Source organism: Oncorhynchus mykiss, chromosome 6, assembly GCF_013265735.2.
Source record: "Oncorhynchus mykiss isolate Arlee chromosome 6, USDA_OmykA_1.1, whole genome shotgun sequence".
NCBI lineage: Eukaryota > Metazoa > Chordata > Actinopteri > Salmoniformes > Salmonidae > Oncorhynchus > Oncorhynchus mykiss.
Genome location: NC_048570.1, coordinates 75,282,938 through 75,304,626, shown reverse-complemented (window position 1 = coordinate 75,304,626; position 21,689 = coordinate 75,282,938). Strand labels below are relative to the sequence as shown.

Sequence of the window (21,689 nt, the reverse complement as noted above, 5' to 3'; positions counted from 1 at the left end):
ATCATAATTCTTCTTATCAGGATTTTCGTTACAATCTTCATAAAACAACAGTTTAATATTGAAACAAGATACAACCTAACCTCCCTAAACATAAAAAATGGTTCTCATCAAATATAAATTCCCCGCAAATGAAGGATCCAGATTCGTCCACTTGTTCTGTAGACATGCATTCAGCACTCCACAGGTCAGAACCTGGAATCAGCTGGTACCTCACCATCTATTGTCATCAATTTCTCTAGAGTCCTGGAAATAAGGCCTCGTACACAGGGAATTAGACAACAGCCCCATAAAACTAAAACAGTCACACAGGTGAATGTAGCCCATAATACAGTGATCATAATATTTTTCCATTTTCCAAACGTACTATCAAACCAATAGTCAGATAAGTATCCACCCCAGAGTTTTCTGCCAAACCGTGAGCCAGGGTGGTCAAACCAGCTGAGGCTTCGGTCACTGATTCGTCCGGAGCTGTGTTATTTGGGATGTAAGCACAAACATGGTCCCGAAAATAACGCATACTCCTCCCTTTTCAGCCAATAACATATCTAATGCAATTATATTCTGCCAAGCCATCAGGCTGGTTGCTTCAGTCTGTTCTGCAAAACCTTTAATAACATCTCTGGTACAATTGGTAAAATGCTGTTGATTATAATAAATATAATTAATCCAGTCCACGTTCTTATTGAGAGTAGACCACCTGGAAATGCTTAACTCTAATCCTGCTAGGATCTGATTTCTTGCTTTGAACTCATCTGGCACCCCCCGTGGAACCCCAATGTTATCAATGTATACTTTGTCATCAAAAGACCCAGATGGAGTAGCTCTTTTCTCCCGTTTGGCTAAACTTCATGTCTTGGTGTTGAATGAGTGTGAAAGGCATTCCCAAATGTACAAGGGAGCATAATCCTGTCCAATCTGCCGGTAAAACCTCCCCCTGACATAATTTCCCAAGAGTACTGTACCGGGCCAAACGGTAATAATCTCCTCCGGTCACTGTAAAGGGAGGAACCTGTGGATATAAATAGTGCAAATCAATGCAACTGTCATTATCTGGCATTCCTGCTTTCGTGAACAGCTTTACCATACTGGCCTAACCTCCTCTACCCGGAACCGTACTAGGGTTTTGACCGAAAACTGGTCATATCCATCATACCACAACCCAAGATCCTCCTTCATTACTGTTTAAAGGGTAAGGCGTATCTTTATGCAATACATCCCTCTCTCCAGATTACAGTCAAAAACTCTCACCTTCACTATACTCCACCTCCTTCCATACTGGGTGAGTTGATTCATATAGCCCTCTCTTTCCGTATGAGCTATGACCTGTGTCCACGATCAATATGGGGACCTGCACCGATATATACTATAATGGCTCAGAGTCCTAGACGGCCATGTAGTTAGGGACCCCATTTGGTCTACATAAAACTCCATTGAGAGATCCTTCCCAACCTCTACTCTAACTTCCTGTCTACCCAGATCTAGGGATCTCTTATGCTTGTTTTGGAACAAAATCCTCATCGTCTAAACCATGGGTCAAATTACCACTCCGCATACTCAGGTAGGACGTGCTGTATCAGGAATATGGCAACCACGATAAGACAGCTCAGATGAACAGCGCCCATGGGAAGCCCCACCCTCTCCCTGAGAACACATCACTAGCAAGAGCCAGACACACCTTCACTTCTATGAACAAAAACAAGGGTGAAAAGACAGGAAGGATTTTCTTCATTCGAGAGATGGCCCCCGGAATTCTATTAATTCCAGTTCTCCTCTCGAACACTGTTTATTGTTCGACAGTGTCATTGTGTCTTACCCTCCCACCGTGTGATATGAATCCGGGTAGCTCTTTCAGCTAGTTGTCACCAGGAGTCCTTGGTATGGTCCCCCAACAAGCCTCAGGGACTGGATTGAGTGACTTCACCTGTAGTTCACCTGTAATGCATAAAATCCTGGACATACAGGCTTGGTTAACAAACAGTTTCTCATATATTTTATCTGATTATATCTTTAAATTCTATGCCTATTTGTTAGCTAAACATTTTTTTATTTTTTTATTATTAGTTTATTATCCAATAGGCCACTAACTTACCCATCCCCCTTTTGATACCTGGCTCTGCCCAGGTAACAACCTTATATACCCTAAATAATGACTTAGGTAGGATTAGTAAATTATCCTTATATTCTGACATTATCATGTATGTCCCATTCTCCCTTGGGCATCCATTCATCTCAATCTTGTATCAATTCTCTGTCAAGTGTCTTATCTAGTTTAAGAAGTATCTGTGCTATTTATATATGTTCTTAAATATATATATATTTATCGATTTAAACAGTAACCCCTTTCTCTCCTATCTCTCAAATGCCACTAAGCATCTCACTGTTTGACTTTATCTAAAATCATTGATTTTAGAAAAAACATGTCTATAAGTGGCAATCTCTAAAGTCCTTACATTTCCTTAATCAATCTATCTTAATCCTTACAATAATCCTAAATCATCACAGATGTCCTATATTCCTGTTAAATGTAATACTATTTTTTTTAAACTCCTAATAGTCAAACAGAGCCAAAACAAATGCTAACCATATCAAAATCCTTCCTACACTTACAAGTTATTTCCTTCATTGATCCTCAGTATTCTATCTGACAATAACATGAATTTAATATATGTTGCATAGCGTGGAATACCTTATCTACAGTAATTTATCACCCCTAAGAACTGAAACTTATTTTTCTATGGAATTTCCTGCCCTATTGGCTTAATACGGTGTCCTGTCCAAACCTCAAAGGACCATGTTTTATCTCCCCCTATTTATTCTCAATGATAAATTGGATTCTTTTCTGTTGTAATACCAAATCAATAATAGCCCATTCAAAAACTTCACAGCTAATATTGTAAAACTGAATCCTGAAACACTTTCTCTTCAGTGATTCAAACAATAATTCTAAACCCCAAACTAAAACTCCATTATAATTAATTTACCTTAAAACTAGTAACCCAAATGACCACAAATTCATTATACAAATGGCTCTCCCCTGAGGCTGATCAGACCCCAAAAGATAGCCATGATAAGGTCAATAGGTCATACCACCCTTTTATAGTCATGTTCCATACTACATTAGACATATTAAAGAACCCTTTAAAAATTCACTTGTGTAATTAAAACTCATAAAATAAAAACTCATAAAGTTCCATATGTGAGCGTGCCTCTTTAAAATACCTTTGCACTAAACAAATAGTCCTAACAAATGTTTTATGTGTATATATTTGCAAACCTTAATGAATAAACAATACTTCTAGGCCTTTTTCAATTTGGTCGTTTATGGCCTCACTCTCCCTAAGATTATAATCCCAGGAAACATCTAAAAGTGAGACACCTAAACATCAATTTTCCCAGAAGAACACAACACGCCTAACTAGCATTCACTATGCTACTTCGATTCAGAAACTCAAAAGTGAACTATAAACTAAACCTAATGATAATTCCCCTTTTTACCTCAAATCATTAATCCTAAATTGTAAACAACGTCTATGTATATGTTTACTTAAATGACCATGCTACCCTTAGATACAATTAACCTGCTAACATTATTATCCAATGTATTACTTTTTCCCTCTGCTGCAAATGTTGTACACTTCTCAGTGTAAGAAATCTGTAATTTAATCCCAGATATTTAATAAAAATGTAAACGCATTCTCCCATGGCTCCTTCAATTTACATATTTTAGATAACTTTCATCCGTCCCGGAATAAGGAATCCTACTTAAACACACCAGAATACAATGATTAATTAAGTTAAATCAAACCCTAAAATTGACCATAACCAGTATTTTGATTTAAGTAACTGTCTCGTCTTTGACTTAGCATTTTAATTATGACTCTATTCCCAATACATTATTCACTTGTCTAGTTAAAACTCCTAATAATCCATATGTGAGTGTACCCCTTTAAGATATCTTGTCTCTGGGAACAGGGAAATCCCCTTAACCCAAACTTTTACTACTACAACGAAACCTAATAATTATGATAATCCCTTCACATCATTCGTTTTAAATCCCTCGATGTTTCATGTAACTCATTCGGTCTATCTTCAAATTGTCGTCCCAAAATATTTTATACACTGCCATACAGTCAAACCACTGTTATAAACGTGCACTGGTCTAAAGTAGTGCACTATATATCCCAATTGAATGCCTAGCAATTATGTTGCTAGCTGTAGCATCTTTTCAGACTATCCTTACGATATTTAGCTCCTTTAAAAAAAATGTATTTGGAACTTTTAGCCACTTTTGAAAAGTAACTCTAAGCTATAATGCACGCATTTTCCCTCTAAATGCCACAACCCATTTTCTCTGTTTAAATTTGAGGAACGGTGTTGTCAATGTAAAACGACGCCGCAAGTCAGCCTGCCTATGTAAAATATATATTCCCTATTCAGATTGAGTTCTGCTTTAAATTCTATCAACAAAGTAAAACCAACCAAACTTCTCAACTTTCTATACCCTAACATTTAAACGTACCATGTTCTGTGCTAAATTCATCGTATGTCAGTCGATTCATAAAAATATTTAACATCCTGGTAGCACAAAACTGTATCGTATCTCTCCGTTATTCCCTACATTTAACTTTAGGTGACTTTCTCTTCTATGATACATTTATTTAAATATGACTCCCATCTCAATACATTATTCCAGCAGATCATTTTGGGCAAAATAGCATATTACATCGAAATTGTCTCGCCATTATTTTTAATGACTTCTTTTTTCAATTCAATCTAAAACAACATATTAAACGTTCAGTTCATATCTTATACAAACACTAGCGACTGTATTTTTTCAGGCAAAACATACAAATAGATGAATTACAATCTAAAATCTATTTTAGTCTATCGGTTTCAAAGCTGAAATAGGAACCTCGGTGTCCCGCTATTAAAATGATTGAGTTTCCCCGCCAATAACTATATTATTATATTTGTCTGTAGTCGCAAACTTCGACACCGAGAATTCTCAGAAAATCGTCCTAATTTAAAACCCTTCCTGACTATATTAGTAATATCAGCTTCTATTCAGGTTCTTTGTCTGAGTCAGATTTTGGACGCCTCCCTTCCATTCTCTTTGTTCTCCTATAACGGTAATCTCCCGTTAGTTCCGGCACCTCCTTTGAGGAATTTCTACCCATCCTTAATCCTTACCGTTACTAGTAGCTATGGTATTTAATCACTTATCTATGCCTTTCTATATTTAATTTTACCTTCTATGTGCGTGTATTTCTATGAATCTGCTATTTACCGTTACTTAGTTACTTTAGTTGCTTTTCTGTCTGACTATGTGTGTGTCTCTTTAATGATATCAGTATGTATTTCTCCTTTCTGGAAACCTCATCTATAAATTACTTTTGATCGGACATTACATTTCACCCGTATACAATTATAAGCTCATTATAAACTATTGTTCCTTGGGACTTTCAACGTTAATATCTCATATCTCACTACTCTAGAATTGGCTTCCCTCTCCTCCCCATAGATATTAATTTCTTTCAGCATTGTACAGGTTCAATTATTCTGTTCGCCTAGAATTACCCTGCCTTCTCACCAAGCCTAATTTATCCTCACCTGTTTTAATATATCTATCTGCTACTTCTTCATAGTCAGACTACTTCCCATATACAGATAGACTACTCAGGTTAAAACTTTATTTAGGTATGTTTTTTGAATTAATGGCTATCCTATTTGTACAGAACAAGCGTCCTATCACACAATACGTACTATATCTCTCCTTAATAACCTTCCGGCTTGCAAAATCAGGATTTATTAAGCTCTAGTTTATTTATGGTAGTGCACCTTACCACAGGTCAATTTCAGACCTGTTTCCTTCCGATCGATTTTGGTTAAAACACAAAGTAGAAACCCATTGTATTTGTTCAGAATATTCAAGCACCTATCATTGATTAAATCCAAACTCCTTTAGAACATTCAATCAAAAATATCCCAAAATAATTCCTCCCAAATTCGAGAATAAAGGCTACTGACCTTGCTGCTGACTGGGAAAAGCACTGTTCGTTGGATCTAGTCACAATCCCTGTCGGGTCTGGGGTGTAAATCGGCCTAGTCTTTTCCCTCAATTCAGAGGCCAGGTCTTAAATAACGGGACCAGACCCGCTCGTGCACAATTTTTTCGGCATTCGACCTCCAGATGGCAGGGACAGATATTTAGATCCCGGTTCGAAGGACCAATTGTTGCAGGAATTAAATTCCTCTGTTTTAATAACCAATTAAAATTAATCACTCTGTCAATTCATAAGGGATTGTAAGACCCTTATTGGTATAAAATGGACAGAGACCAGCCTTTGAAATCAACCAGCTGCATTTATTCTCGAGAGTACTGCTCATTACACATTTTACCATAGGTTATAAACTGAAAATGACGTCAGCGTTTTCTAAATGTTCCGTCTCTTCTTGACACTGGTAGAAAGGCTCTATAGTTCTCAAGCCTTCCCACCTCGCCTAGAGCCAAGGTTAGCCTGTGTAGATAAGCATTTTAGCCAGTCTGGCGATATAGTTCATTCATTTCTACCAAGGAACAGACAGTCATTGTTCTAATTCTTGATTATATTTACACACATTATATTCAGTACTAGGATTAAAAAGAAAATTCATACATATACAGTAACATAATAGTATTCTGATTAGTACATATACATTAACATAATAGTATTCTGATTAGTACATATACAGTAACATAATAGTATTCTGATTAGTCAGTCCTGATTGAAATGTATACATAATTAGTCATCATTGATAAAAATTCCCTTAACAATAACAAAAGTTTATCTCAATACTTTGTTATATACCCTTTGTTGGACAAAGAATGCTGAGTTGCATCCAAAGAACACCATACCTACTGTGAAGCATGGGGGTGGAAACATCATGCCTTGGGGCTGTTTTTCTGCAAAGGGACCAGGACGACTGATCCGTGTAAAGGAAAGAATGAATGGTGCCATGTATCGTGAGATTTTGAGTGAAAACCTCCTTCCATCAGCAAGGGCATTGAAGATGAAACCTGGCTGGGTCTTTCAGCATGACAATGATCCCAAACACACCGCCCCGGCAACGAAGGAGTGGCTTCGTAAGAAGCATTTCAAGGTCCTGGAGTGGCCTAGCCAGTCTCCAGATCTCAACGGTATAGATAATCTTTGGAGGGAGTTGAAAGTCCATGTTGCCCAGCAACAGCCCCAAAACATCACTGCTCTAGAGGAGATCTGCATGGAGGAATGGGCCAAAATACCAGCAACAGTGTGTGAAAACCTTGTGAAGACTTACAGAAAAAGTATTGAGATAAACTTTTGTTATTGACCAAATACTTATTTTCCACCATAATTTGCAAATAAACTCATTAAAAATCCTACAATGTGATTTTCTGGATTTTTTTTCCTCATTTTGTCTGTCATAGTTGGAGTGTACCTATGATGAAAATTACAGGCCTCTCTCATCTTTTTAAGTGGGAGAACTTGCACAATTGGTGGCTGACTAAATACTTTTTTGCCCCACTGTACTTCCCACCACTGGGACCTGTATGCTCTTGTTGGCTGACCCTTGCTTCATATTCGTCACCTACCTGGTTAAATAAAGGTGAAATAAAATAAAATAAATATCCTGTCTGGTTCCTGCAGACAATAACATATAAATACCACCAGGGGGCAGCATTTCCTTGACTTGCACACTTCAGCTGAACAAAAATGCATTGCACTTCCTTTGATTACCATTGGGTGTCATTATGCCAGTATTTAGCCTCTAATTCTGTGTGATTTCAAGTCAATAGATTGTTACTCATTTGTAAAATTATACAATTCTAGAATTATAAAAAATATATACGTTACAATGTAAATGGTAATTGCATTGTAATAACCTAAGTACGTGTTTGTTACTGGAGGACTCAGCACCACCAGACACTGGTACCAGTAGGCTCAGACTTATTTTCACATGAGCCGTAGAAATTAAGACGGTTATCTTTAAGTTGCTGAACTTGTTATCCTTCTTCCTACCTGCTCATCCTGAGATAAACACTGTAACAAGGTATTGCAGAGTTGGTTGCTATAGTGATTTAGGTTCAGAGTGAATCGAAGGTTCAACACTGTCACTGATAGCAGATTAGTGAGCTGCCAGCATTGACATAAACATCAACACATGAAAACAAGAGGAGCTGGAATATGAAAGGGAATGGGGTTTATTCCCGGTGCTCCTCTCCTCTCTGTCAGGCTGTCTGTCTCCTGTGACCTTGAGGGAAAACGGAAGGCATGGTGCCCAGCCCTCCCACCAGCATGGTACTGTGTTACTTAGTGCCCAGCCCTCCCACCAGCATGGTACTGTGTTACTTAGTGCCCAGCCCTCCCACCAGCATGGTACTGTGTAAGTTAGTGCCCAGCCCTCCCACCAGCATGGTACTGTGTTACTTACAGTGCCTTGCGAAAGTATTCGGCCCCCTTGAACTTTGCGACATTTCAGGCTTCAAACATAAAGATATAAAACTGTATTTTTTTGTGAAGAATCAACAACAAGTGGGACACAATCATGAAGTGGAACGACATTTATTGGATATTTCAAACTTTTTTAACAAATCAAAAACTGAAAAATTGGCGTGCAAAATTATTCAGCCCCCTTAAGTTAATACTTTGTAGCGCCACCTTTTGCTGCGATTACAGCTGTAAGTCGCTTGGGGTATGTCTCTATCAGTTTTGCACATCGAGAGACTGACATTGTTTCCCATTCCTCCTTGCAAAACAGCTCGAGCTCAGTGAGGTTGGATGGAGAGCATTTGTGAACAGCAGTTTTCAGTTCTTTCCACAGATTCTCGATTGGATTCAGGTCTGGACTTTGACTTGGCCATTCTAACACCTGGATATGTTTATTTTTGAACCATTCCATTGTAGATTTTGCTTTATGTTTTGGATCATTGTCTTGTTGGAAGACAAATCTCCGTCCCAGTCTCAGGTCTTTTGCAGACTCCATCAGGTTTTCTTCCAGAATGGTCCTGTATTTGGCTCCATCCAGCTTCCCATCAATTTTAACCATCTTCCCTGTCCCTGCTGAAGAAAAGCAGGCCCAAACCATGATGCTGCCACCACCATGTTTGACAGTGGGGATGTTCAGCTGTGTTACTTTTACGCCAAACATAACGTTTTGCATTGTTGCCAAAAAGTTCAATTTTGGTTTCATCTGACCAGAGCACCTTCTTCCATATATTTGGTGTGTCTCCCAGGTGGCTTATGGCAAACTTTAAACAACACTTTTTATGGATATCTTTAAGAAATGGCTTTCTTCTTGCCACTCTTCCATAAAGGCCAGATTTGAGCAATATACGACTGATTGTTGTCCTATGGACAGCGTCTCCCACCTCAGCTGTAGATCTCTGCAGTTCATCCAGAGTGATCATGGGCCTCTTGGCTGCATCTCTGATCAGTCTTCTCCTTGTATGAGCTGAAAGTTTAGAGGGACGGCCAGGTCTTGGTAGATTTGCAGTGGTCTGATACTCCTTCCATTTCAATATTATTGCTTGCACAGTGCTCATTGGGATGTTTAAAGCTTGGGAAATCTTTTTGTATCCAAATCCGACTTTAAACTTCTTCACAACAGTATCTCGGACCTGCCTGGTGTGTTCCTTGTTCTTCATGATGCTCTCTGCGCTTTTAACGGACCTCTGAGACTATCACAGTGCAGGTGCATTTATACGGAGACTTGATTACACACAGGTGGATTGTATTTATCATCATTAGTCATTTAGGTCAACATTGGATCATTCAGAGATCCTCACTGAACTTCTGGAGAGAGTTTGCTGCACTGAAAGTAAAGGGGCTGAATAATTTTGCACGCCCAATTTTTAAGTTTTTGATTTGTTAAAAAAGTTTGAAATATCCAATAAATGTCGTTCCACTTCATGATTGTTTCCCACTTGTTGTTGATTCTTCACAAACAAATACAGTTTTATATCTTTATGTTTGAAGCTTGAAATGTGGCAAAAGGTTGCAAAGTTCAAGGGGGCCGAATACTTTCGCAAGGCACTTTAGTACCCAGCCCTCCCACCAGCATGGTACTGTGTTACTTAGTACCCAGCCCTCCCACCAGCATGGTACTGTGTTAGTTAGTACCCAGCCCTCCCACCAGCATGGTACTGTGTTACTTAGTGCCCAGCCCTCCCACCAGCATGGTACTGTGTTACTTAGTGCCCAGCCCTCCCACCAGCATGGTACTGTGTTACATGGTGCCCAGCCCTCCCACCAGCATGGTACTGTGTTACTTAGTACCCAGCCCTCCCACCAGCATGGTACTGTGTTACTTAGTGCCCAGCCCTCCCACCAGCATGGTACTGTGTTACTTAGTGCCCAGCCCTCCCACCAGCATGGTACTGTGTTACTTAGTGCCCAGCCCTCCCACCAGCATGGTACTGTGTTACTTAGTGCCCAGCCCTCCCACCAGCATGGTACTGTGTAAGTTAGTGCCCAGCCCTCCCACCAGCATGGTACTGTGTTACTTAGTGCCCAGCCCTCCCACCAGCATGGTACTGTGTTACTAAGTGCCCAGCCCTCCCACCAGCATGGTACTGTGTTACTTAGTGCCCAGCCCTCCCACCAGCATGGTACTGTGTTACTTAGTGCCCAAACCCAGCCCTCCTACCAGCATGGTGCTGTGTTATTTAGTGCCCAAACCCAGCCCTCCTACCAGCATGGTACTGTGTTACTTAGTGCCCAAACCCAGCCCTCCTACCAGCATGGTACTGTGTTACTTAGTGCCCAAACCCAGCCCTCCCACCAGCATGGTACTGTGTTAGTTTTTTCCCTCCCACCAGCATGGTACTGTGTTAGATTTTTCCCTCCCACCAGCATGGTACTGTGTTAGTTTTTTCCCTCCCACCAGCATTGGTACTGTGTTTGGTAGTGCCCTGCCCTCCCTCTCACTGTCTGCCCTGGTGATGTGAAGAGAGGCTTCTGTCGTGACAGTGGATACAATAATCTGGATTGTCTAGTAAAGGACTGTACTGTGTTACTGTGTTGCAGCGATGAAACAAGACTGTAACTACCAAAAGGATACCACGAAATTGGAGAGAAGAAGGGGTTAATAAAAAATACAACATTTTAAGGACACTGATTCATTCATATTAGTTGTGACCCTCATTGCATTAGAGGAACTTATTTAGTCCTTCCCATTGAATAGTATTACTGTACCTCACCCTCGGCATCAGCATCACAGTGTTTTCTCTTCTGTTCATCTCTGGATCAGATCAGATCCTCTCTGTTTCATCCTGTGGATCCACAGTGATTTACTGTCACTTCCTACTATAATGACCTTTCTCCTCCACGTCTTCAGGGCATGTTGCACTTCTCCTTCTCCTCGTCTTGAAGCCACATTGCTTTTGTGTTTTCTCTCTGTCCCCTCTCTCTTTGTCATTCTCTCTCTCCTTCTTTACCCCCCACCTCTGACCCTGTCTCAACACCCCCCCACCTCTGACCCTGTCTCTCCGCCCCTCCTCCAATACTGACCCTGTCTCAACACCCCCCCACCTCTGACCCCGTCTCACCGCCCCTCCTCCTATACTGACCCTGTCTCACCACCCCCCCACCTCTGACCCTGTCTCTCCGCCCCTCCTATACTGACCCTGTCTCACCTGCCCCTCCTCCTATACTGACCCTGTCTCAACACCCCCCCACCTCTGACCCTGTCTCTCTGCCCCTCCTCCAATACTGACCCTGTCTCAACACCCCCCCACCTCTGACCCTGTCTCTCCGCCCCTCCTCCAATACTGACCCTGTCTCAACACCCCCCCACCTCTGACCCTGTCTCTCCGCCCCTCCTCCAATACTGACCCTGTCTCAACACCCCCCACCTCTGACCCCGTCTCACCGCCCCTCCTCCTATACTGACCCTGTCTCACCACCCCCCCCACCTCTGACCCTGTCTCTCCGCCCCTCCTCCTATACTGACCCTGTCTCACCTGCCCCTCCTCCTATACTGACCCTGTCTCACTGCCCCTCCTCCTATACTGCCCCTGTCTCACCGCCCTTCCTCCTATACTGACCCTGTCTCACCACCCCTCCTCCTATACTGACCCTGTCTCACTGCCCCTCCTCCTATACTGACCCTGTCTCACTGCCCCTCCTCCTATACTGACCCTGGTTCACTGCCCCTCCTCCTATACTGACCCTGTATCTCCGCCCCCCCTCCTATACTGACCCTGTCTCAACACCCCCCCACCTCTGACCCCGTCTCACCGCCCCTCCTCCTATACTGACCCTGTCTCACCACCCCCCCCCACCTCTGACCCTGTCTCTCCGCCCCTCCTCCTATACTGACCCTGTCTCACCTGCCCCTCCTCCTATACTGACCCTGTCTCACTGCCCCTCCTCCTATACTGCCCCTGTCTCACCGCCCCTCCTCCTATACTGACCCTGTCTCACCACCCCTCCTCCTATACCGACCCTGTCTCACTGCCCCTCCTATACTGACCCTGTCTCACTGCCCCTCCTCCTATACTGACCCTGTCTCACTGCCCCTCCCCCTATACTGACCCTGTCTCACCTGCCCCTCCTCCTATACTGACCCTGTCTCACCTGCCCCTCCTCCTATACTGACCCTGTCTCACTGCCCCTCCTCCTATACTGACCCTGTCTCACTGCCCCTCCTCCTATACTGACCCTGTCTCACCTGCCCCTCCTCCTATACTGACCCTGTCTCACTGCCCCTCCTCCTATACTGACCCTGTCTCACCTGCCCCTCCTCCTATACTGACCCTGTTTCACTGCCCCTCCTCCTATACTGACCCTGTCTCACCTGCCTCTCCTCCTATACTGACCCTGTCTCACCACCCTTCCTCCTATACTGACCCTGTCTCACCACCCTTCCTCCTATACTGACCCTGTCTCACCACCCTTCCTCCTATACTGACCCTGTCTCACCGCCCCTCCTCCTATACTGCCCCTGTCTCACCGCCCCTCCTCCTATACTGACCCTGTCTCACCTGCCCCTCCTCCTATACTGACCCTGCCTCACCTGCCCCTCCTCCTATACTGACCCTGTCTCACTGCCCCTCCTCCTATACTGCCCCTGTCTCACCGCCCTTCCTCCTATACTGACCCTGTCTCAACACCCCCCCACCACTGACCCCGTCTCACCGCCCCTCCTCCTATACTGACCCTGTCTCACCACCCCCCCACCTCTGACCCTGTCTCTCCGCCCCTCCTCCTATACTGACCCTGTCTCACCTGCCCCTCCTCCTATACTGACCCTGTCTTACTGCCCCTCCTCCTATACTGCCCCTGTCTCACCGCCCCTCCTGCAGCACTGACCCTGTCTCACTGCCCCTCCTCCTATACTGACCCTGTCTCACTGCCCCTCCTCCTATACTGACCCTGTCTCACTGCCCCTCCTCCTATACTGACCCTGTCTCACTGCCCCTCCTCCTATACTGACCCTGTCTCACCGCCCCTCCTCCTATACTGCCCCTGTCTCATCGCCCCTCCTGCTGCACTGACCCTGTCTCACCTGCCCCTCCTCCTGCACTGACCCTGTCTCACCGCCCTTCCTCCTATACTGACCCTGTCTCACCGCCCTTCCTCCTATACTGACCCTGTCTCACTGCCCCTCCTCCTATACTGACCCTGTCTCACTGTCCCTCCTCCTATACTGACCCCGTCTCACTGCCCCTCCTCCTATACTGACCCTGTCTCACCACCCCTCCTCCTATACTGACCCTGTCTCTCCACCCCTCCTCCTATACTGACCCTGTCTCACCGCCCCTCCTCCTGCACTGACCCTGTCTCACCGCCCCTCCTCCTATACTGACCCTGTCTCACCGCCCCTCCTCCTATACTGCCCGTCTCACTGCACCTCCTCTTATTCTGACCCTGTCTCTCCACCCCTCCTCCTATACTGACCCTTTCTCTCCACCCCTCCTCCTATACTGACCCTGTCTCTCCACCCCTCCTCCTATACTGACCCTGTCTCTCCACCCCTCCTCCTATACTGACCCTGTCTCACCGCCCCTCCTCCTATACTGACCCTGTCTCACCGCCCCTCCTCCTATACTGACCCTGTCTCACCGCCCCTCCTCCTATACTGACCCTGTCTCACTGCCCCTCCTCCTATTCTGACCCTGTCTCACCGCCCCTCCTCCTATACTGCCCGTCTCACCGCACCTCCTCCTATACTGACCCTGTCTCACTGCCCCTCCTCCTATACTGACCCTGTCTCACCGCCCCTCCTCCTGCACTGACCCTGTCTCACCGCACCTCCTCCTATACTGACCCTGTCTCACTGCCCCTCCTCCTATACTGACCCTGTCTCTCCACCCCTCCTCCTATACTGACCCTGTCTCACCGCCCCTCCTCCTGCACTGACCCTGTCTCACCGCCCCTCCTCCTATACTGACCCTGTCTCACCGCCCCTCCTCCTATACTGACCCTGTCTCACCGCCCCTCCTCCTATACTGACCCTGTCTCACCTGCCCCTCCTCTTGCACTGACCATGTCTCACCTGCCCCTTTTCCTGCACTGACCCTGTCTCACCTGCCCCTCCTCCTGCACTGACCCTGTCTCACCTGCCCCTCCTGCACTGACCCTGTCTCACCGCCCCTCCTCCTGCACTGACCCTGTCTCACCTGCCCCTCCTCCTGCACTGACCCTGTCTCACCTGCCCCTCCTCCTGCACTGACCCTGTCTCACCTGCCCCTCCTCCTGCACTGACCCTGTCTCACCTGCCCCTCCTGCACTGACCCTGTCTCACTGCCCCTCCTCCTGCACTGACCCTGTCTCACCTGCCCCTCCTCCTGCACTGACCCTGTCTCACCTGCCCCTCCTCCTGCACTGACCCTGTCTCACCTGCCCCTCCTGCTGCACTACCCTGTCTCACCTGCCCCTCCTCCTGCACTACCCTGTCTCACCTGCCCCTCCTCCTGCACTGACCCTGTCTCACCGCCCCTCCTCCTGCACTGACCCTGTCTCTTTTTCTTTCTCTGTTTATTTTCTGCAGTCTCCTGTGACCTCTCAGGCTATTCGGCCATGTCCTCCTTTCCAGGCCAAGATGGTGCCGTCTCCCTCTCCCACTTCTAGTCCTGTCCTCCAGATCTCCTCCTCCACTGCGCCACCTTCTGTGAGCAGACTCTCCACTACAGAACTTCCCATCTCTCCATCCTTCCATCCCTCTCAGACCCTCCTCCTCTACCCATCCCTTCATCCTGTTCCTCTTCTTCCTTCTCCCCTTTCTCCTCCTTTTCGTCGTCGTCCGCCTCCTCTTCCTCCTCCTTCTCCTCACCTCTTTACCAACACAAACCTACAAATGTTTCTAATCTGGGCGCATCCCATCTGACCCTTTTAACAGAGTACAGAGTTAATTATTGAATGATAAATTCAGTCAAAATTGAATTATTTGTCTATTGCTGGAACTTTACAGAGTTTTATCCAAGACCAGTGGGGGGACACAGGTGGGGGATTACTGGTATGTTTAGGGTTTTCTAGTCAGGTACATCATTATTGGGAGGAGCTGTTTTACTTGAATGTCCCCCAGTCCCCTCTCCTCCCCTACTCTCTGTTCAGCAATGTCCACAGAAGTCAGGACACCCGATGTGACAGGAGCGCCGTGCTGTTTCCCTCCTGTTCTCTGTGGCCTTGCTGGAAGCTCCCTTCACGTCCTGTTTATCTCTCTGTCTGCTCCTTGCTCTTCCAGAAGGGCCCCATGGCGCCGGCTGTGGCAGTGACGGCTCCCCAACAGGCCCCCGTGGTAATGGCCCCCCAGGTCCAGGCTGGGGCCCAGGCTGCCTCACAGCCAGCCCTGCCCCCACAGACCAGCGTCCCTGTAGCCCCAGGAGCCTCTGTCATCTCCCAGGTCTGTACTCTGCTCTGCTCCAGTCTGCCGGCCTCCTCTGGGCTGGTTAGGCTCCTCAAGCCCCAGTGCTGTCACAGCTGCCAGCAGGCTGGCTGTGTCTCTACCATGGCCATGGCCCCACACAGCTGGGCATAGTGGGCATAGCCTCACACACAAACACATGTACATACAGTGGGGCAAAAAAGTATTTAGTCAGCCACCAATTGTGCAAGTTCTCCCACTTAAAAAGATGAGGGAGGCCTGTCATTTTCATCATAGTTACACTTCAACTATGACAGACAAAATGAGGGGGGGAAGTCCAGAAAATCACATTGTAGGATTTTTAATGAATTTATTTGCAAATTATGGTGGAAAATAAGTATTTGGTCAATAACAAAAGTTTATCTCAATACTTTGTTAAATACCCTTTGTTGGTTATGACAGAGGTAAAAAAAATTCTGTAAGTCTTCACAAGGTTTTCCCACACTGTTGCTGGTATTTTGGCCCATTCCTCCATGCAGATCTCCTCTAGAGCAGTGATGTTTTGGGGCTGTTGCTGGGCAACACATACTTTCAACTCCCTCCAAAGATTTTCTATGGGGTTGAGATCTGGAGACTGGCTAGGCCACTCCAGGACCTTGAAATGCTTCTTACGAAGCCACTCCTTCGTTGCCGGGGCGGTGTGTTTGGGATCATTGTCATGCTGAAAGACCCAGCCACATTTCATCTTCAATGCCCTTGCTGATGGAAGGAGGTTTTCACTCAAAATCTCACGATACATGGCCCCATTCATTCTTTCCTTTACACGGATCAGTCGTGCTGGTCCCTTTGCAGAAAAACAACCCCAAAGCATGATGTTTCCACCCCCATGCTTCACAGTAGGTATGGTGTTCTTTGGATGCAACTCAGCATTCTTTGTCCTCCAAACACAACGAGTTGAGTTTTTACCAAAAAGTTATATTTTGGTTTCATCTGACCATATGACATTCTGACAATCTTCTTCTGGATCATCCAAATGCTCTCTAGCAAATTTCAGACGGGCCTGGACATGTACTGGCTTAGGCAGGGGGACACGTCTGGCACTGCAAGATTTGAGTCCCTGGGGGCGTAGTGTGTTACTGATAATAGGCTTTGTTACTTTGGTCCCAGCTCTCTGCAGGTCATTCACTAGATCCCCCCCGTGTGGTTCTGGGATTTTTGCTCACCGTTCTTGTGATCATTTTGACCCCACGGGGTGAGATCTTGCGTGGAGCCCCAGATCGAGGGAGATTATCAGTGGTCTTGTATGTCTTCCATTTCCTAATAATTGCTCCCACAGTTGATTTCTTCAAACCAAGCTGCTTACCTATTGCAGATTCAGTCTTCCCAGCCTGGTGCAGGTCTACAATTTTGTTTCTGGTGTCCTTTGACAGCTCTTTGGTCTTGGCATAGTGGAGTTTGGAGTGTGACTGTTTGAGGTTGTGGACAGGTGTCTTTTATACTGATAACAAGTTCAAACAGGTGCCATTAATACAGGTAACGAGTGGAGGGCCAGAAATCTTGCTTGTTTGTAGGTGACCAAATACTTATTTTCCACCATCATTTGCAAATAAATTCATAAAAAATCCAACAATGTGATTTTCTGGATTTTTTTTCTCATTTTGTCTGTCATAGTTGAAGTACCTATGATGAAAATTAAAGGCCTCTCTCATCTTTTTAAGTGGGAGAACTTGCACAATTGGTGGCTGACTAAATACTTTTTTGCCCCACTGTACACTCACAGACTCTTCCCCGGTGTCCTTTCCGATCCACAAACACTGAACGATAAAGTGTCCTACATATTTATTGATAAAATCATATCTTTACATGCTTATTGAATTTGCAATTTCCTAGGAGATGCAGGAGAATGTGAAGAAGTGTAAGAACTTCTTGGCCACCCTGATAAAGCTGGCTTCCCACAACTCTCCGTCACCTGAGACCTCCAAAAATGTCAAGTCACTGGTCCAGGATCTACTGGTAAGTCTCACTACCGTAACTCATTATTTTACCTATACTTTACCACATCATTACATTATTTCTACATTATCGCTACATTACTGTGTTATCAACAGAGAAACATGGAATGATACTTTCTTTGCCCTACACTCTTAGAAAAAAAGGTACTATATAGAACCGAAAAGGGTTCTTTGGCTTTCCAAATAAGATAACCCCTTGAAGAACCCTTTTGATTCTAGGTAGAGCCCTTTACACAAGGATCCCAAATTACTTCTAACTGGAACCAAAATGGTTCTCCTATGGGGAGCCTAAGAGTGGAGGAAGAATATTTCTGACGTTGACAGGTTGTGTGATGTAATGTATTTTTTCATCTCTAGATGGCAGCATTAAACTCTACATGATCCAGAGTGATGCTGTTGTTTAGGATATTATTTATTCCGAGTTGTTAATGAGATGTATCCCAGGGGGATGTTAAAATGTAAATCAATATGAACACCGTCGTTGAGGTGATTTCACCTCATCTCAATGTGCTCAGAAATCACATTGCACATCGCCTCAATCACATGCTCTGCTCTCTGTTGTACAAGTGTGTCACATCACATAACAAGGAGCTGACGGGGTTAATAAACCTCCCTCTCTTCTCCCGCTCACAGGATGCTAAGATTGAGCCTGAGGAGTTCACCAACAGACTGCAGTCAGAGCTCAAGTCGTCTCCTCAGCCCTACCTGGTCCCCTTCCTCAAGGTTTGTACTGTATCTACTCAGGCTACATTTGGACACTCCTCGTCATGGATGTAAAAGCATTGGTTGGTGAAAACATTGTCTGGAGGGAGCTTCTACCATTGTAAAATCAATGTAAGAAAGTGTGCAAGTGTACCCTTCAGGAGAAAGGTGGAGAACGTAAAACAGCCAGAGTGGCAGTGGAGAGGCCAGCCCATGTGACCCAGGCAGGGGCCGCTCCCCTGGCCTGACTTCAGACTGTGTGTGACAGTGGCCCCTGCGGCTGTCCGTGCCAATCGCTAGCAGGCCTCTCCAGCCATCCGTGATGAGTGTCACATCATGCCACTGCCACCCAGCCTTCCCTCCCTGCGCAGAGCAGAGCCAGCCAGCCAGCCACCCAGCCCTCCCTCCCTCCCTCCACAGAGCAGAGCCAGCCAGCCCTCCCTCCCTCCCTCCCTCCCTCCCTCCCTCCCTCCCTCCCTCCCTCCCTCCCTCCCTCCCTCCCTCCCTCCCTCCCTCCCTCCACAGAGCAGAGCCAGCCCTCCCTCCCTCCCTCCCTCCCTCCCTCCCTCCCTCCACAGAGCAGAGCCAGCCAGCCAGCCTTCCCTCCCTCCACAGAGCAGAGCCAGCCAGCCCTCCCTCCCTCCCTCCCTCCCTCCCTCCCTCCCTCCCTCCCTCCACAGAGCAGAGCCAGCCAGCCCTCCCTCCCTCCCTCCCTCCCTCCCTCCCTCCCTCCCTCCCTCCCTCCCTCCCTCCCTCCCTCCCTCCCTCCCTCCCTCCCTCCCTCCACAGAGCAGAGCCAGCCAGCCACCCAGCCTTCCCTCCCTCCACAGAGCAGAGCCAGCCAGCCCTCCCTCTTTCCCTCCACAGAGCAGAGCCAGCCCTCCCTCCCTCCCTCCCTCCCTCCCTCCCTCCCTCCCTCCCTCCCTCCCTCCCTCCCTCCCTCACCTCCCTCCCTCCACAGAGCAGAGCCAGCCACCCAGCCTTCCCTCCCTCCACAGAGCAGAGCCAGCCCTCCCTCCCTCCCTCCCTCCCTCCCTCCCTCCCTCCCTCCCTCCCTCCCTCCCTCCCTCCCTCCCTCCCTCCCTCCCTCCACAGAGCAGAGCCAGCCCTCCCTCCACAGAGCAGAGCCAGCCCTCCCTCCCTCCACAGAGCAGAGCCAGCCAGCCCTCCCTCCCTCCCTCCCTCCACAGAGCAGAGCCAGCCAGCCTTCCCTCCCTCCACAGAGCAGAGCCAGCCAGCCCTCCCTCCCTCCCTCCACAGAGCAGAGCCAGCCAGCCTTCCCTCCCTCCACAGAGCAGAGCCAGCCAGCCCTCCCTCCCTCCCTCCACAGAGCAGAGCCAGCCAGCCTTCCCTCCCTCCACAGAGCAGAGCCAGCCAGCCCTCCCTCCCTCCCTCCACAGAGCAGAGCCAGCCAGCCTTCCCTCCCTCCACAGAGCAGAGCCAGCCAGCCCTCCCTCCCTCCCTCCACAGAGCAGAGCCAGCCAGCCACCCAGCCTTCCCTCCCTCCACAGAGCAGAGCCAGCCAGCCAGCCCTCCCTCCCTCCCTCCACAGAGCAGAGCCAGCCAGCCCTCCCTCCCTCCCTCCCTCCCTCCACAGAGCAGAGCCAGCCAGCCCTCCCTCCCTCCACAGAGCAGAGCCAGCCACCCAGCCTTCCCTCCCTCCCTCCCTCCCTCCCTCCCTCCCTCCCTCCCTCCCTCCCTCCCTCCCTCCCTCCCTCCCTCCCTCCCTCCCTCCCTCCCTCCCTCCCTCCCTCCCTCCACAGAGCAGAGCCAGCCCTCCCTCCTTCCCTCCCTCCCTCCCTCCCTCCCTCCCTCCCTCCCTCCCTCCCTCCCTCCCTCCCTCCCTCCCTCCCTCCCTCCCTCCCTCCCTCCACAGAGCAGAGCCAGCCCTCCCTCCCTCCCTCCCTCCCTCCCTCCCTCCACAGAGCAGAGCCAGCCAGCCACAAACACAGTCATGTTGTCATGCAATGTTAGGACGTTTACATCAAAATATGCCACAGACTAAAAAAATGTCAGGTCTACTGCTGGAGTGTTTGTCCCAAATGTTTGGCTAATGGATGAGCCCTTGTCCATTGAGCATACATGTCAAGTATAATACACGTCATTTTAATATTCACGATTTGGGAGAATTATTTGTTATAATGATATCTATATTTCTACAACAATGTAATAATAATTTGCACATTTGATCATTTAGAATATATAAAACACATTTAATGGCTTGTTTCTACTATGTACGGTATGTTAATACCCCAGTTGTGTGTGATCTGCCCGTCAACAGAAAAGCCTCCCGGCCCTGCGGCTGTCTCTGCTCAACATTCAGCATTCCCTGATCCAGCCTCTGCCGCAGGCCAAAGCCACCCCCACCCCCACCACAGGCACCAGCTCTGCCATCATGGCCGGCCCAGCTGTCCGCGGCCGCCTCCCCAACAGCGTCAGCACCACGGGGGCCAGTGTCGGGGCCCAGGGACACACAGCTGCCCTGGTAGGTACAGTACACTCACAGTCATAGCTGTCCCTACACTCACACTTCCAGTCACAGAGATCAGCCACAGTCATACAGTCCACTGGCCCAAACATAGATGACCCCTGGTTATGACTCCCTGTGGAAGTATTAGAACTAATAGAACATGTTTTGGCCTCGGTTCTGTTGTTAAGGTTGATGATACTGTAATACTCTGATACTTACTTATCAGTGGAGTAAATAAGTGTTTGTTCTAGATTTCCAGAGTTTTGATTGCATCTTCACTAAATCCAAGGTCATTTGTCTTGTTATGTACCTAAGCACCAAATAAGTAATGAGTAAGGTTCCCCAGGCCCCAGTAGTAGAGATGTGTCTCCCAGTGCTCAGAGACTGAGACAGAGCTGGATGTGGTCCAGTGGGGAACAGCTTCACTGACAGGCTAGGCCAGCACACCACAGACCATACAGAAGCTTAGCCAAGGCAGCTGGCCACGGGGCTGGATCAGTGCACTCCCATGGGGTCTGTGTGTGTGTGTATGTGTACGTTTGGTGTGTTTGTGTGTGTGTGTGTGTGTACGTTAGGTGTGTATGTGTGTATGGCTATGCCTGTGCCCAGCGGTGTGTGTATACACATGTGAGTCAATGGAGCACTTTGCTGGCTCACAGAGGAGAGTCATCCATTGAGAC

The 21,689-nt window shown here is 47.1% G+C and overlaps 1 protein-coding gene across 1 annotated transcript in view; it reads left to right on the top strand.

Annotated features, from left to right (window-relative positions):
* Positions 1-21,689, top strand: part of LOC110526966 (transcription initiation factor TFIID subunit 4) — a 111,294-nt gene that overhangs the window by 11,091 nt on the left and 78,514 nt on the right. Inside the window, exons 3-6 of the mRNA XM_036980974.1 lie at positions 15,706-15,864; positions 17,716-17,838; positions 18,471-18,560; positions 20,821-21,024. Of these exons, the coding sequence (XP_036836869.1) occupies positions 15,706-15,864; positions 17,716-17,838; positions 18,471-18,560; positions 20,821-21,024 (576 nt within the window). The remainder of the gene's footprint in view (positions 1-15,705; positions 15,865-17,715; positions 17,839-18,470; positions 18,561-20,820; positions 21,025-21,689) is intronic.